Below are 18,455 nucleotides of genomic sequence, written 5' to 3'. Positions count from 1 at the left end.
AATCACGATATTATCATAGACAATAAATATCAAACATGATATGACTCACCAGCACATTAATGGACTCGATCACGTCGATGAAATGTTTCCAGTCTGGTGCTAAAAGTGGTTTTGGTCTATATCGCTAACTTCACCCTTCATGACGACTGTGACGGGGGTGCATTTCTTTATAACTCATCCGTTTAAATAATATTAAGCTTTAAGATTGTGCATAATTAAGGGCGTGGCCACTTGAGTGACAGGTGGATTGCCCCTGCTAGTGTTAGCGTCACCTCAGCTAATCCGCCTCTTTGCACTTTTTCGTTTATCCGGGAGTGACGCGCGGCCAAGATGGCGACGGCCGGCTCCGCCCACTTTGGGCTTCAAAAACGCTCTTCAGAAGCACAACGGGTGACATCACACACACTACGTCCATGTTTTTTTTACAGTCTATGATCCAGACCAGTCTAAGACCCTCGTTTCTCTCTCTCTCTGCAGGATTGTGTGTCGTTTGGCCGATGCCACAGGTTACCGTGTGCAGGAGGCTCAGGTGGAAGTGTGTGTGCGAGACTGTCTGCCGGAGTACAGGGCTGTGTCTCCTAAAGCCTTCACGTTTGTGGTGAGTTTCGCCAAACATTAATCCCAAACTGATGAGACAATAACTTCTCAAAAATCAGAAAAAAGATCCAGAATAATGTTGCCAAGGTAACACATGGCACTGAAGCCAAAAAACGTTTTGGACGGTAAAATCCTGTGAGCTGTTTGGCCTATATTCGTGTGCGGATCATTTTTCAGATTTTTGAGTTTCAGTGTCACACGTAAGACCGGACGAGGACGTCTTGTGTTACAAACTCCAGTTTTTTTCCAGCTGAAGTGATTATATTTGATATGTTCTCCTGCCCAGTCGCCGTACTTCTCACGTGTGCTGCCGTCGTACGGGCCGATCTCTGGAGGAACGAGGATCACGATCCACGGCAGTCATCTGAACGCGGGCAGCGCCGTCTCCATCAAGATCGGCCTCAACACCTGCCGCTTCCTCAGGTACTGCTCCTCTGTGTCACGCTAGAAGCGTCTCCATTACACATTTGCGCAAAATTTGTGCATTTTTTTCCCCTAAATATCGATAAATTATTGCGAAATGACGGCGTTTCCTTTAACCGATGTTATGAGAGTAAAACAGCATTTTTTCCTCTCGCGATAAGTCATTCCAAACATCACGGCGACGGATGTTGGTAGGGTTATACTGTATATATCACAGCTACCGCACTAGACATTATTACTATTAATGGAAGGTGTGTGTGTTATCCAAGCATTAATGGCAAGAAAAGTTTCTCCTAATTTCTGCTCGATTTCTTTGAGGTTTAGAATCCAGTATTCGTGTAATTATTTTGTCTTTTATGAATTTAATAAAGAGCTCCGTCTCGCGTCAGGTGACTATAAATGTGTAAAAACGGTTTCCATTGCAGTTTTGCGAAATATTCCTTTTTCGAATTGCCTGAAAAACCCCTCATGCGAACGTAAAACGTTTTTTGCGATAATGGGGAGTGTTTGCGAAATTGACGTGTTTACATTGTGTGTGTTTTCAATTCGCAATTTGAAGGGTATTGGAAACGCGGCTACCGTAATCTGTAAACCAGACCTCAACCGCAGATGTACTGCATTCAGATGCGTCCCTCAGTGCTGGGATGGTTTTTGTGATGAAATAAATTAGCAAAATATTTACTACATTACTCATAGTTTTAATTTAGTTGGGTTTATGTGCAATTTTTTTTTTAAATCACACAATTTTTTACTTTTTAATGAAATAAATGACCACAATACATTGATCAGTGTGTGTTGTTATTGACTAAAACTATTAAAAGTTATTTTTAAATTAAAATAAAGCTGAAATTAAATCAAATATTAATGATAGAAATGTTGCATTGGACCTGAAATTTAAAAAAAAAAATTGAAGTACTAAAATAACTAAAACTGAAATATACATTATTTAAAAAATTACAAAAGCACATAATAAAATTATTAAATATTAAAATTAAATTAAAATGAACCTGAAAATATAAATAACAGCTTATTCAAAAGATTAATACATACTATAATAGCGTCCATGGTTTTTGATTGAATTGATTGGAATACTATTTAAATACAATATTTCATCTTAAAATCATTATATTTTGCACAAAGAATTTTTTTTTAGACCAGTTAGATTTTGTTCATGGAAATTAAGAACATTTCAATTTATAATTTCACATTAGCATAATGCATTTATTTTAACAATATTCTCTCTCTCTCTCTCTATATATATATATATATATATATATATATATATAACCAAAAAATCATAACTTTTTTTATTATTTATTAATTTTGGTGTTAAATTTCACCTGAAGTCTTCTCTTTGCCGTCTGATATCATCTCTAAATGATCGTGCTGTCATAGTACTTTATCGTAGGGGTGAAACATTTTTTATGACTTTATTGTCTCAGGGAAAATGTATTATGCAGTAAGTCTAAAATAATATTGTCATGAGACAGGAACTGGCAGAAGTGACTGATTTCTCTCAGCCGTCTTCAGAAGCGATTGATGGGTTTGTGCTGTCAGAGCCGATCATGTGACGTCAGTCTTGTCAAAACACATCCAGAACTCGGCAGGTTTCACCAGTGTGTGTTGTGAACACGGTTGCCTAGGCAACACCGCAACTTCACACACACACACATCAAACATGGGAACAAACCTTCAGACTGAATCTCATCCTCCTCTTATCTGTCACATGACTAATCGCGCCGTCAGACGCACGTGTGTTCGTTTGATCAGATTAAAGTCCGTCATGTTCGGAGTCGTGAATCTGTGATCTTTGAACCTCCAAACCTGATGCAACCTGATGAAACACACCCTGCGCACGTGATCCGCTTCACAATCAATTCTCTCTCACAATAAACACATGTAATAACACAAAAAGATTGGTGTTGTAGAGTGTGTGAAGGTCCTTGCACATTTCGCACGTTAAAAAATATATACGAGCTCATGTTGTCAATCACGTTGAAACTTTCATCCGTCTTGAAGGAATTCGATTTTCTGTGTTTATCCATAGCAGGTGTTTTTACGATTCAGAGACACCGAAAAAACGCTTTTGAAAGTGTAACAGAAGGAGATGTGTGTGTGTGTGTGTCTGACAGGCGCAGCGCCCGTGAGATCGTGTGTGTGACTCCAGCAGGACTGGGTTCAGGCGGGACGCCGGTGATGGTGGATATAAACGCAGCCGAGCTCAGAAACCCTGAGGTGAAGTTCAACTACACGGAGGATCCCAGCGTCCTGAAGATCGAGCCCGACTGGAGCATCGCCAGGTGCGTCTCACACACTCTCACACACCCTGACCTGCTCCTCTAGGCTTGAAGCGTGGGTTAGATGCTTTAGCGCGAGTGTGTGCAGCTCGAGGAACATCGCATCATCAAACTGATGACAGAGAAAAGATGAACACAGACCAGCGCTCAACCGTGAACAAGAGAGAGAGAGAGAGAGAGAAAGGGAATGAGTGAGAGACGGACGAGAGAAAGAGAGAGAGCTTAACGAGGCTTTATTATAACATTAACTTTTTCCAAATACCAGATTTCTTATCTGATCATACGATCCAAAAAAATCTATAAATACAATAAAAAATATATACACAATAATTATTAGGGCTGGGTTTTGACACAAATTTCACAATTCGATTCGATTTCGATTCAATATCGATTATTTTGGATATCAGTTACAATAAATGGCAAATTTTCTCAAGGAAATCAAATCTCTGAACTAATGCTGTAAACTATAGGAGTCTAGTTGGGCTTCATTAGCCTAATATGAAGGTAATAATGAACTGTTTTGTAGCTATACAAACACTTAAATTACACTTTTATTTAGTTTTATAATAAGAAGGGGAAATATAAGCATTTAAATAGTGGCTGTCAAACTTGCCAGATTTATTCAAATATGCATTAAATATTGAAGAACATTAAGATTATAATGCATATGTAATATGGTGTATATATTTAGAGTTATTTTTTCTAGCTGACTAACGAGTTTATGTGGGTTTTCTGAGGTAAATATGACGATACATTGATTACAAGCTGTTTAACTGACGTCTTTCCACGGTTGAAACGCTGATTGAGCGAATCAATGTGACATGATCCGGATTTGGATAAGTTGTACTCTATCTTTAACACACTTTCAGATGCTCATTCATGTTTATTTGGCGCTGTGACTGGTATTATTAAGCCGGACGAGAGATCAGCGCTGCTGCTTCTCCAGAGCGATCTCACGCCACAGCGACAAAACGCTATTTATGTTTTTGAATTTCTAAAAAAAAATGGACGTAATTTGGAAATTGAGACTTTGTTTCATATCAATAGTAACAAAGGACAAAGATTATTGCGATTTTTTTTTTTTTTTTTTTTTTTTTTTTTTTTTTTTTTTGGATGCGCGCAGCCGCGATACAATGATCCATTCATTCAAATTAAACAGGATGACTAATCGAATCTTAAGATTTAAGAATCGATATCGGTTCGTAAAAATGAGAATCGATTAATATCAATAAATCTATATTTATTACCCAGCCCTAATAATTATACTTCAATCATTTTTAAAATTTGAAAACCTCACACAAATCTCATATTTCGACGAACCTTTAAATATCATTAATCAATTGAAAATATGTGTATTCAGTTTTAATTCTAGTTTAATGATATTAGAAGATTAAGTTTATTTCCATGTAAAAAATAAAAAAACGAAACTACTTTTATTTATTTATTTTTATAATTATTCACTTATTTGTATTGTATAGTGTTATAAATGCTTTGGCAATCTAAAGATTTCATTCACCATGCCAATAAAGCTATTTGAATCTTCAATCTTGAAATAAATCTTAAACTAATTTATTTTAGAGAAAAAAAAAATTCTTACTGACCTCAAACGTTTGAAGGGTAGTGTAAGCTGATGGATGGCTAAGATGAGGAAATGTGTGTGTTCTTGAGTTTACTCTGTTATTTTCTCTCTGTTAGCGGTGGAACCCCGTTAACCGTCACCGGCACAAACCTCGCCACCGTCAGAGAGCCGGAGATGAGAGCCAAGTACGGCAGCGTCAGTGCCGTCAACGTAAGTGTCTGACACACACATTCACCACTGCAGATTTAGCACTTTATGCTCTCTGCAAAATATATTAAAACACTTTTTCCCAAATTAGTCTAAACTGTCTTTATATATCAACACATATCTCAAATGTAAGTACTCTGAAAGGAGTGTCAGTAGTCCTCTCAGGGCTGCAATAAACACAGCTACTCTTAATATTCAGAACAAATGCACTGATTGGCTGGGCGACTGTCACTCTCCCTCGCTACCATGGCAACCACCACTGCTGCTACAGGAGCCGCCCACACCCTGCCTTTAAAGCAGCTTAATAAAAAGAAACATGCAAATCATCATGTTAGAGTGATTTCTGAAGGGTCATGTGACACTGAAGACTGAGTAATGATGCTGAAAATACAGCTTTGATCACAGGAATAAATTACATTTAAACATATACTCACATTTGAAAACAATTGTAATAACATTTTCAACAGTGTTTTTGCTGTTTTTGATCAAATAAATGCAGCATTTGTGAGCAGAAGACGCTTCAAAACTGTGCCTGTTGACTGTATAGACTAGTTTTCTGGTGTTTTCAGTCTCTTCTGAGCTCTAAAGCTGCAGGAACAGGAAAACAAGTGTGTTCAACCGAAGCCCTGTGTGCCTGCACATGTTTTTCTTTGCGTTTGTGTGACATTGAATCACCTTTTCCCAGTTTAACCTTTAAAATGACGGGATATAGAACAAGAAATGTCTCTATAAAGCCCAGAGAAAGTCCCGCAGGGCGAACATAACCTTTCCTCCTCCTTGACCTGCTCATCTGAACGGCTCTCGCTGCTGTTTTCCTGTGCGCTTAACCAACGTCAGTGTCTCTGAAAATAACAGGAGCAGTGCATTGGCTATATAAAGTTGCCTCAGAATGTAGTTGCTATTTTTTTCAAACATGTTGCAAGCAAGAATATTGATTGATTTTGCTTATTACAAGCATGAGGTTGATCGTTTTACTTTTGAAGGTATTGGGTGTTTCAATGAGATTTTGTTCTCTGTTTTTGAAGGTGATTTGGTTTTTGCACATTTCTTGTGGGTTGCTCGTAATATTTATGCATAATTGTAATTTAAATATACTGTGAAATGTATTTGTATTAAAGGTTTGTTCAAATTCAATCTCTCTCTCTCTCACGCACACACACACAGAACTGTACTGTGCTGAACAACACTATGATGATGTGTCTGGTGCCGTCCGTGGCCGGTTCTGAAAGAGGTTTCTCAGAGGTGGGCAGCGGGCCGGATGAGATCGGGTTCATCATGGATAACGTTCAGACGCTCCTGGTAGTGAACCAGACCTTCAGTTTCTATCCCGATCCTGTGTTTGAACCCTTCGGTCCGTCCATGCAGGAGCTCAAACCCGGTTCTCCTCTCATACTGAAGGTACTGCGGGATCTCAGTGCACTTATGCTGTGTTTCTTTATTTTTGACTTAAGGAAGTAGTTCAACCAAAAAGGAAAATTAGCCTATGATTTACTCACCCTGAAGTCATCCTAGGTGTATATGACACTCTTCTTTCAGATGAATACAATCTGAGTTATATTAAAAAATATCCTGGCTCTTCCAAGCTTTATAATGGCTGTGAATGGCTGTTTCTGTTTTAGAATTCCATAAAAGTGCATCTATCCATTATAAAAGTGCATCTATCCATTATAAAAGTGCATCTATCCATTATAAAAGTGCATCTATCCATCATAAAAGTGCATCTATCCATTATTAAAGTGCATCTATCCATCATAAAAGTGCATCTATCCATCATTAAAGTGCATCTTTCCATCATAAAAGTGCATCTGTCCATCATAAAAGTGCATCTATCCATCATAAAAGTGCATCTGTCCATCATAAAAGTGCATCTGTCCATCATAAAAGTGCATCTATCCATCATAAAAGTGCATCCGTCCATCATAAAAGTGCATCTGTCCATCATAAAAGTGCATCTATCCATTATTAAAGTGCATCTGTCCATCATAAAAGTGCATCTGTCCATCATAAAAGTGCATCCGTCCATCATAAAAGTGCATCTATCCATCATAAAAGTGCATCTATCCATCATAAAAGTGCATCTGTCCATCATAAAAGTGCATCTATCCATTATTAAAGTGCATCTGTCCATCATAAAAGTGCATCTATCCATTATTAAAGTGCATCTGTCCATCATAAAAGTGCATCTCCATTATTAAAGTGCATCTGTCCATCATAAAAGTGCATCTCCATTATTAAAGTGCATCTGTCCACCATAAAAGTGCATCTATCCATCATAAAAGTGCATCTATCCATCATTAAAGCGTCGGTGTGAACACTCACATTGGCGCCCATTGTTTACGAGGCGTTAAACGTCGACGAATAACGCGCGTGAAATTCGTCCCGGTGTCAACAGGCCTTTAAACTAGCTTTTTTGGGCTAAAAATGATCCTAAATAAATTTTTGAGCAAGTACATAAGCCGAAACGCTGGTAGATTATTTTGTATGAAGTTCTGAACATGACAATATGATACAAACTCAAAATAAAGCTGTTTTGTGTGTGTGTGTGTGTGTTTCAGGGCAGGAATCTGATTCCTTCGGCTGCTGGCAACCACAGGCTGAACTACACCGTCCTGCTCAGCGACAAGCCGTGTGTGTTGACCGTGTCAGAGACGCAGCTGCTGTGTGAATGGCCAGATCTCACCGGCCAGCATAAAGTGACCGTGAGTGTGTTTCAGTACACATCTTCAGCTCTTTCCCACGACTATCACACCGTCTCGTTTGTGGCTCTTCCTCTCATTCATCGGTGTTTCAGCCCATGTTTCTCAGCATCGGATTACTGAGGGAGTTTCTGTCTTGCTCTCGGGGGGTTTCCTTGTGTTTATTCACGCTGCGTTTGCAAGGAATCTGATCTGTGTTTACATGTGGTCATTTTTATCTTTAAATCCCTGTCTTTATTTGCTGAACATGCGAGTGTACGGGAGCATTGCTCCGATGTTTTTTCCCAAGCTGTCTGCTCTATTTCTGAGACGAGTCTGAATGGAGGACGGCAGCGTGTTTGACCCACATGTTTGTCCTCGACCCGTATGGAAACTGTGGCGGCGAGAGTATAAAACTAGCCTGTCTGACCCCATTAGCCCCTTAAACCCGGCTAAGTGTGATCTACGTTATTAAGACGCAGCTTTATTTAAGCTACGAGGATTAATGCGGTGCCGTGAGGTGCGTTCACAATGGGATTGTGGGATAAAACGTGATCACAAATGCTCATTTTAGTCCACTCGTAATGATAAGTCTTGGTTACTTGCACCTTTCGTTTTTCATGATCATTTTCCCACTTTTACAATTAAAGTCACCATGAAATCACACTTGAACGTTCTTGTTTTGAATGTTGTTTAATATAAATGTTTTATTTGGCGCAGTATCATTGTTTTAAATTCGTGTTCCTCATGATCTTGAATCAGAGTAACTTCCTCTCGCAGCATCTCTTCTCTCTCTGATGACGAGGGCGGGGCTATAACCTGTCACTCACGCGAGATCAGTGACACAAACATCCAATCAATTCCTCACAGACACAATGAAGCCCCGCCCACATTTGTTCTTCATCCAGAAGTGTTTCATAAACATCACAATAGAAAAGAACGCAACTTTCATGATGACTTGAAACAGGCTTCTCTTTCATATGTAAATGAGCTCTGTCCTGATTGGCTGACCTTTTTTTGCATATGAAATGAGGAGCTGTGTTGGACAGTCATGTGTTCATGAGATCATGATTTTGCGGTTTAGTTTCAGTAACTACTCTTTGCGGACTTGTAAAGGACTTGTTTCCGTGCACTGACCACTTTGACACCTGTCAATCATCGTGTGACATGCTCACTGTGTGTGTGTGTGTGTGTGTGTGGCGCAGATCCTGGCCGGAGGTTTCCGCTACTCTCCGGGAACCCTGCAGATCTACTCCGACAGCTTGCTGACTCTTCCCGCCATCATCGGGATCGGGGGAGGAGGAGGCCTTCTTCTGCTCGTCATCATCATCATCCTCATCGCCTACAAGCGCAAATCCCGGGACGCGGATCGAACGCTCAAGCGACTGCAGCTGCAGATGCACAACCTGGAGTCCAGAGTCGCCCTGGAGTGCAAAGAGGGTAACACTCACTCTCTCTCTCTCTCTCTCTCTCTCTCTCTCTTCCTTCCTTCTTCCTTCCTTTCTCCCTTCCTTTTTTTCTTTCCTTTCTTCCTTTCTTTCTTCCTTCCTTTCCTTCCTTCCTTTTTTTCTTTCTTTCCTTTCTTCCTTCCTTTCCTTCCTTCCTTCCTTAATTTCTTCCTTTCCTTCCTTCCTTCCTTAATTTCTTCCTTTCTTTCCTTCCTTCCTTTCTTCCTTCCTTCCTTTCTTTCTTTCTTTCTTTCCTTTCTTCCTTCTTTCCTTCCTTTCCTTCCTTCCTTCCTTAATTTCTTCCTTTCTTTCCTTCCTTCCTTTCTTTCTTCCTTTCCTTCCTTCCTTCCTTTCTTTCCTTTCTTTCTTCCTTCCTTTCCTTCCTTCCTTCCTTTCTTTCTTCCTTCCTTCCTTTCTTTCCTTCCTCCTTTTCTTCCTTTCTTCCCTTCCTTCTTTTCTTTCTTTCTTTCTTCCTTCTTTTCTTCCTTCCTCCCTTCCTTTCTTCCTTCCTTTCTTCCTTCCTCCCTTCCTTCCTCTCTTCCTTCCTTTCTTCCTCCCTTTCTTCCTTCCTTCCTCTCTTCCTTTCTTCCTTTCTTTCTTCCTTCCTTTCTTCCTTCCTCTCTTCCTTCCTTCCTTCCTTCCTCTCTTCCTTTCTTCCTTTCTTCCTTCCTTTCTTCCTTCCTTTCTTCCTCCCTTTCTTCCTTCCTTCCTCTCTTCCTTTCTTCCTTTCTTTCTTCCTTCCTCTCTTCCTTCCTTCGTTCCTTTCTTCCTTTCTTCTTTTCTTTCCTTTCTTCCTTCCTTCCTCCCAGTTTTTCATACTTTTTGATACTTTCACTCTTTCTTTTGTTTTATTTGTGCTTTCCATCTTTTGCGCAATTTCACACTTTCTTTTGCACTCTTTTGTTGAGCTTTCTTTCGCTCTTTCACTACTTTTGCTTTTCTTCTTTTGCTCTGTTACTTTCTTTCTTTCTTTTTTTCTTCTGCACTTCCTTTCACTCTTTCCTTAATATTTCCTTTGGCTTGTTGTTCTTTTTTTATTGGCTCTTTATCCGTCCTCTTGTTCTCTTTCATTATTTGTTTGTTCTCTCCATCTCATCACTCTCCTTCAATCCTCATCAATTGATTTCAATTCCATCCTTCTCTTCGCCGTCTCTCTCTGATTGGCTTTGTTTTCTCCGGTCTCCTGTTAGCGATGACCTCACGACGCACACATCATTTATCATACACACGCGCTCGCACCGAACGCCCGTCTCATTCCCTCCGCGGTCACAAGGGCGTGAGACGAGTCGCCCATTATCTGTCTCTGTCGGGCCCGAGGTGACGACCTTGTCCGTCTCCAGACTCGGAGAGAGGAATGAGGACAGGAAAGAGAGGATAAAAGAGATTGATAGCGGGAGGGGAGAGTGACGGGTCACTGATAAGTGATGAGGCGTCCTCCAGGATGAATAAAAAGAGGCGATAAATAACCACATAACATCCAGATTGATCAGGCGAGTGACAGACTGGATCGGAAGCTTGCGAAGGAAAGCATTTTGCTTGTTTAATCTTGTTAAAAAGCATAAATTTCTCAGTGTGTTACGTGGTGTTTGGTACTCACCTCATATGTAGCGTGGTCTTAATAAGTGCAGTCCTCCTCAGTGTAGAAGCTGTCGATCATGACGTCACATTCCCACATTTATAGCATCAAATAACTAACTAAAGAAGATCACTTAAATTTACATCAGCGTGAAATAAAACTACTTAAAATGACAGAAAACATCTTTGGAAAAAATTCATTTGAAGTGTAATTTGTTTGTTTAGTTCATTAGACTTCATGGTGAGGATTTTGATCAATTCCCGGGAAGCCGGGAAGAGTGAGATCCGCTGCTCGTGTGTGTGCAGTCTGGTACAACACACTCAGGCATGACGGCGTAACGTTATGATTATAACGTGAGACTGTAGAAACAATGACAGACGTTAGCTTCAGTAAAGTTAGCTTCAGTAAGGTTAGCTTCAGTAAGGTTAGCTTCAATAAAGTTAGCTTCAGTAAAGTTAGCTTCAGTAAAGTTAGCTTCAGTAAAGTTAGCTTCAGTAAGGTTAGCTTCAGTAAGGTTAGCTTCAGTAAAGTTAGCTTCAGTAAAGTTAGCTTCAGTAAGGTTAGCTTCCATAAAGTTAGCTTCAATAAAGTTAGCTTCAGTAAGGTTAGCTTCAGTAAAGTTAGCTTCATTAAGGTTAGCTTCGGTAAATTTTGCTTTGGTAAAGTTAGCTTCAATAAAGTTAGCTTCAGTAATGTTTGCTTTAAAGTTAGCTTCAATAAAGTTAGCTTCAGTAAGGTTAGCTTCAATAAAGTTAGCTTCAGTAAGGTTAGCTTCAGTAAGGTTAGCTTCAATAAAGTTAGCTTCAGTAAGGTTAACTTCAGTAGAGTTAGCTTCAGTAAAGTTAGCTTCATTCATTGAGAGAAAATGTGCGTCTTTGGGGTTTGTAGTCTTTGTAATTACGTGTTTGTAGTCTTATACCTCAACAGTTTTACATCAAACTGCAACTTTCTTTACTTTAAAATGTATCTTTTAAATTGACAATCATCGTGTAATTCAGGGCACAATTCAAACGAGATCAAAATATTTTTTGTCTCTCGCCATTAGCATCATTTTTCCGAAATAAGGTCCCATGGTGAAGGGGAGGGGCTTAGGCTCTCTATAAGCATCTACTTCTGACTGACTGAATATCTGATCAGAATCCAAGAAACCCATTTTCTTCTGTTTTTTCATGACGCTGAGATTCATGGTTTCTCTGACTCTGTCTCCAGCGTTTGCCGAGCTGCAGACCGATATCCATGAGTTGACTCAGGATCTGGATGGAGCTGGAATACCGTTCCTGGATTACCGCACGTATGCCATGAGAGTGCTTTTCCCAGGAATAGAGGACCATCCGGTGCTGAAGGAGATGGAGGTACATGCAGACAGATTTAACCCAGGCTAATGTTAGACCAGAGCAGAGCTAACCCCGGACTAAACCTGGTTTATTCTCCACTGCCGTCTCCGGGTGGAGTTTGGCTTTAGCTGGGGTTTAAAACATGCATTCAGTAATATTCATGATTTGATAATGACACTGTTGTCTTCTGTAGAACTGCTTAACAGCTGAGTGTGAGTTTGTTTTATAATTAATCAAGTACTATTTTAATATTATTTTGATATTGTTATTATATAAAAAAAATAGTAAAAAATAGTAAAAAAATATTTTTATATTATTGTTTTTATTGTTTTATTGCTAAATTTATTTATTTATCCTAACCCTTTATTTTATTGTATTTACTTACCTTAACCCTTTTATTATTATTATTTTTGTCATCTATTTTATCATGTTATTTTATTTATCCTAACCAATTTATTTATTAGTAGTTTTTTTATTTACCTTAACCCATGAATTATTTTTATTTTTTTACTTAACCATCTATTATTATTTTTTATTTTATTATTAATTTATCCTAATAATATTTGTTTATTTCACTTGGCCCTATTATTATTAATTGTATTTATCCTAACCCGTTTATTTAAATATATATTCTTATTTATTTATTTATTTTCTACCTGAACCCATTTTTTATGGAGCGTAATTGAACCAAATTGAATCAATACTGAACTGAATTGATCTGAATAATAACACTAAACTGCTATATAAATAAACGTGTCTAGACTTGTTTTGTTCTGATCGCTGTGTCTCGTCTCGTGTCTCTCAGGTGCCGGCGAACGTGGAGAAGTCTTTGACTCTGTTCGGGCAGCTCTTGAATAAGAAGCACTTTCTGCTGACGTTCATCCGTACGCTAGAGGCTCAGCGCTCGTTCTCCATGCGGGACCGAGGGAACGTGGCTTCTCTCATCATGAGCGCCCTGCAGGGAGAGATGGAGTACGCCACCGGTGTCCTGAAACAACTGCTGTCCGACCTCATCGACAAGAACCTGGAGAGCAAGAACCACCCCAAACTCCTGCTGAGAAGGTACGCCATCTCACGTCACCTTCCAGGTTTTGTACAGCCGCGTTTCCACCACAGGAACCAGGGTCTAAATGATTGGGAAAATGGGAAAATGATTGCCCCCCTCCAACATCATAAAGAGCCTAAGCCCCTCCCCCTCACCATTGGACCTTATTTCGGAGAAATATTGTATGGTAGTTAATGGCGAGAGACAACTAATATTTTATTTTTTTAAATATTTTTAAAATAACAAAAAATGTATATTTAAAGTCAATAAAGTCGCAGTTTTTTGATGTAAAACTGTTGAGGTATATGACTGTGAAAACACGTAATCACAAAGACTATAAACCCCAAAGGTGCACATTTTCTCTCAATGAATGAAGCTAACTTTACTGAAGCTTTACTGAAGCTAACTTTACTGAAGCTAACCTTACTGAAGCTAACTTTACTGAAGCTTTACTTAAGCTAACTTTACTGAAGCTAACCTTACTGAAGCTAACTTTACTAAAGCTTTACTGAAGCTAACCTTACTGAAGTTAACTGTACTAAAGCTTTACTGAAGCTAAACTTACTGAAGCTAACTTTACTAAAGCTTTACTGAAGCTAACTTTACTGAAGCTAACCTTACTGAAGCTAACTTTACTAAAGCTTTACTGAAGCTAACCTTACTGAAGCTAACTGTACTAAAGCTTTACTGAAGCTAAACTTACTGAAGCTAACTTTACTGAAGCTTTACTGAAGCTAACTTTACTGAAGCTAACCTTACTGAAGCTAACTTTACTAAAGCTTTACTGAAGCTAACCTTACTGAAGCTAACTTTACTAAAGCTTTACTGAAGCTAACCTTACTGAAGCTAACTTTACTAAAGCTTTACTGAAGCTAACCTTACTAAAGCTAACTGTACTAAAGCTTTACTGAAGCTAAACTTACTGAAGCTAACTTTACTGAAGCTTTACTGAAGCTAACTTTACTGAAGCTAACCTTACTGAAGCTAACTTTACTAAAGCTTTACTGAAGCTAACCTTACTGAAGTTAACTTTACTAAAGCTTTACTGAAGCTAACCTTACTGAAGCTAACTTTACTAAAGCTTTACTGAAGTTAACTTTACTGAAGCTAACCTTACTGAAGCTAACTTTACTGAAGCTAACTTTACTAAAGCTTTACTGAAGCTAACTTTACTGAAGCTAACCTTACTGAAGCTAACTTTACTGAAGCTAACCTTACTGAAGCTAACTTTACTGAAGCTAACTTTACTGAAGCTAACCTTACTGAAGCTAACTTTACTAAAGCTTTACTGAAGCTAACTTTACTGAAGCTAACCTTACTGAAGCTAACCTTACTGAAGCTAACTTTACTGAAGCTAACCTTACTGAAGCTAACTTTACTAAAGCTTTACTGAAGCTAACCTTACTGAAGCTAACCTTACTGAAGCTAACCTTACTGAAGCTAACTTTACTGAAGCTAACCTTACTGAAGCTAACTTTACTAAAGCTTTACTGAAGCTAACTTTACTGAAGCTAACCTTACTGAAGCTAACTTTACTAAAGCTTTACTGAAGCTAACTTTACTGAAGCTAACCTTACTGAAGCTAACCTTACTGAAGCTAACTTTACTGAAGCTAACCTTACTGAAGCTAACTTTACTAAAGCTTTACTGAAGCTAACCTTACTGAAGCTAACTTTACTGAAGCTAACCTTACTGAAGCTAACTTTACTGAAGCTAACCTTACTGAAGCTAACCTTACTGAAGCTAACTTTACTGAAGCTAACTTTACTGAAGCTAACCTTACTGAAGCTAACCTTACTGAAGCTAACCTTACTGAAGCTAACTTTACTGAAGCTAACATCTGTCATTGTTTATAATCTTACGTTATAATCGTAACGTGACGGCCGTCATGCCAGAGTGTGTTGTACCAGACTGCACACACACGAGCAGCAGACCTCGCTCGTTGTTTCGCTTCCTAGGAGTTCATCGAGCGATTTTCACATAAAACTAAACGTTACAAACTGCGGCTTTCTTGACTTTCATAATTATTTTTTAAATGGACAAACATCATATGTGTAATTCAGGGCACACTTCAGACGGAAGTTGGCTCTCATTTTCAAGAATAAACCCAAACTCCTGTCGCGAAGGTACGCCATCTCGTTTCACAGTCAGGTTTTTGTATGGAATATTGCAGTGTTTATTATAAATATTTTATTGGGGCACTTGTTGTTTAATTCATGTTCTTTCATACTTACTGAGCCCAAAATTTTAAGGTTTTGTAACCCTGTATTATAAGAGAGCAAGAGCGAAGGTATGGTCATGTTCACGTTCCCATGTCGCACCTGTTAATGGACTTGGTGAGTTTGACTTCTAGAGGTCGCTTTACTCTCCCATCACTCATTCGCTCTCCATCCCCCCGTTTCCAGGCTTTGCCCTTTCGTGGTCGTCGGTGTTTCATCCCTCTGTTTCTGTCAGATGATATTACACACCTGAACACACACGCGTTCCCTGCGGAGCGAGATGAAGACGTGACGAGACCAGCTGAGATTTGATGAGAGATAGAGCGTGAGAGTCGGAGGAGTTTATGACTTTAGTCCACAACAGTCTTACATCAATATCACAAAAGCAAATCGACGATTTCTGAAATGATTTCTTCTCCAGTTGATACAGCGCTCGCGTCTCATGTCCTTCACTTTGGCTTAATTTACCATGAAGGTACAAAGACTCAGTCTGAACCTAACGAGAGCATGTCACGGGACATTCTCTGTTTTCCACAAAAGTAGAAAGAAAAAAATTATATTATCTATTTTTAGGACCATTAAGATTCTTTAGCATTGAAGCATTGGCTCCATTTTCTTAACAAAATATAATTTTTAAATAATTTTATTTGTTTTTGTTTGTTTTATCTTTAACCTAAATATGGTTTTAACTTTTCTATACAATTTGTAAATTTAATCAAATCTTACCTTACTTCCCGTTCTCAATTAGTAAGAATTGATAATTTTAAATCTAATTTATTAGGTCTATCAACTGGTGTTCCACAAGGGTCCATATTGGGCCCAATACTCTTTAGCATGTATATTAATGATTTACCCAAGGAGTGTGAACAATGTAATATCTTAATGTATGCTGACGATACAGTCATCTTTACAAATGGTAAAAATGCAGAAGAGATTGCAAAAAAATTGACAGACGTTATGGTAAAAGTTACATCATGGCTTAATCAGAATTCTCTGAGGTTAAATGTGGCAAAAACAGTTTGTATGTTCTTTTCTAAAGGACATAGATCTTATAAAAAACAGGACATTTTTATTTCAGGAGAAAGAGTACAAGTTGTTTTAGAATGTAAATATCTAGGGGTACATCTGGACTCCTATCTTGGTTTTAAAACTCACGTAAAAAAAGTTTTCAAAAAGATTAAATTTAACTTGGTTAATTTTAGGTTCATTAGAAATTGTTTATCAAATCAGGCAGCAAAGATATATTTCCATTCTATGATTCTTTCTCATGTCACATATTGTTTGACAAGCTGGTCAAACACACATTTGATAGTCCTAAAACCATTAGAATCATTATACAAACAAGCACTAAAAATTTTAGATAAAAAAGAATTTAGTTTTCATCACTGTCACATTTTAAATAAGTATAATCTGTTTAACTGGGAAAATCTTATCAAATTTAAAAATGTTTGTTTAGTTTATAGGATTATGCATGGTTTGGCTCCACCTCCTTTGGCAGATTTTATTAAATCTAAATCTGTTGAAAACAGAATTACAAGAGGTGCAATTAGAGCGGATTGTATAATTCCACGTAGGAAAACATCGTTCGGTCAAGCTGTTTTCTCATACAAAGCTTCACATCAGTGGAATACAGTACCTCAACCAATTAGAGAGTGCTCATCATTTAACTCTTTTAAGCTTAATTTTAAGAAATGGCTTCTACATAACCAACACTGTGAACATTAACGCTGCTCCTCTATTATTATTACTAACCTTATTATTAATTTTATTATAGACCTATTCTTTCATACTTAATTAAATTATATTTAGTTTTTTTTTTTTTTTTTTTTTTTTTTTAATTGTATATCCAAATTTGTATATGTCTGTATATATATATGCAGTGTCTTTTTGTATACTTCTAGTTTTATGACTGATGTATTGCTGTAATTTTTAACTCTCTCTTTTTTTTCTAGTTAAGAGCCTAATAACATCTGGCAAAGGGACTACCAATGAAAACTAGCCTTTGGGCTAATTTGGGTACATTTACATTTAAGAATGTTTATTAATGTACACTGTCCCTTTTCTAAATAAATAAATAAATAAAAAAAAAAATGTCTTATTATTATTATTATTATTATTAATAATAATAATATTATTATTTATTTAACCTAACCATTTATTATTATATTATTATTGTTTATTTATTTAGCTTTAACCCAGTTCTTTATTATTATTTCACTTAACCATTAATTATTATTTATTTATTTTTCACTTAAAAATGTATTATTATTATTTATTTGATTATTTATTTACCCTATCCCATTATTTATTTATTTATTTATTTATTTCACTTAACCATTTTATTATTATTTTTTATTTATTTAGCTTAACCCATTTATTATTATTATTATTATTATTTTGCTTAACCATTTTTTACTTATTTGTTTTGCCATTATTATTTATTTATATATTTCGCTTAACAATTTTTTATTATTATTTGATTTATTATTTTTCCCCATTTCCCATTTATTATTATTTAGTCATTTAGTTATTTAGCTAAAACGTTTATTTTTATTATTTTTTTATTGTTTATTTATTTAGCTTAACCCAATTTTATTATTGTTTCACTTAACCATTAATTATTATTTATTTATTTTTCACTTAACAATTTATTATGTATTTTTCACTTAAATGTATTATTATTATTTATTTACCCTGTTCCATTATTTATTTATTTATTTATTTCGCTTAACCATTTATTATTATTTTTTTTGTTTGTTTATTTATTTAGCTTAACCCATTTACTATTATTATATTGCTTAACCATTTTTTAATTATTTATTTTGCCATTATTATTTATTTATATATTTATTTCGCTTAACAATTTTTTATTATTATTTGATTTATTATTTTTCCCCATATCCCATTTATTTATTATAATATTATTATTATTATTATTATTTAGTCATTTAGTTATTTAGCTAAAACATTTATTATTATTATTTGTTTATTTAGGTTAACCCGTTTATTTATTTGATTATTATTATTATTAATTATTATTGGAAAAGTAAATTAT

General features: G+C 36.8%; 1 protein-coding gene across 1 annotated transcript in view; it reads left to right on the top strand.

Moving 5' to 3' along the window:
- plxna1b (plexin A1b) overlaps nt 1-18,455 on the top strand; it is a 148,141-nt gene that overhangs the window by 107,988 nt on the left and 21,698 nt on the right. Inside the window, exons 14-22 of the mRNA XM_039656574.2 lie at nt 478-598; nt 884-1,020; nt 3,153-3,320; nt 5,013-5,106; nt 6,268-6,501; nt 7,659-7,802; nt 8,984-9,218; nt 12,012-12,154; nt 12,942-13,198. Of these exons, the coding sequence (XP_039512508.2) occupies nt 478-598; nt 884-1,020; nt 3,153-3,320; nt 5,013-5,106; nt 6,268-6,501; nt 7,659-7,802; nt 8,984-9,218; nt 12,012-12,154; nt 12,942-13,198 (1,533 nt within the window). The remainder of the gene's footprint in view (nt 1-477; nt 599-883; nt 1,021-3,152; nt 3,321-5,012; nt 5,107-6,267; nt 6,502-7,658; nt 7,803-8,983; nt 9,219-12,011; nt 12,155-12,941; nt 13,199-18,455) is intronic.

Source organism: Pimephales promelas, chromosome 8 (genome assembly GCF_988280905.1).
Source record: "Pimephales promelas chromosome 8, fPimPro1.hap1.1, whole genome shotgun sequence".
In the NCBI taxonomy this organism is placed as follows: domain Eukaryota; kingdom Metazoa; phylum Chordata; class Actinopteri; order Cypriniformes; family Leuciscidae; genus Pimephales; species Pimephales promelas.
This window is presented reverse-complemented; position numbering and strand designations above follow the sequence as displayed.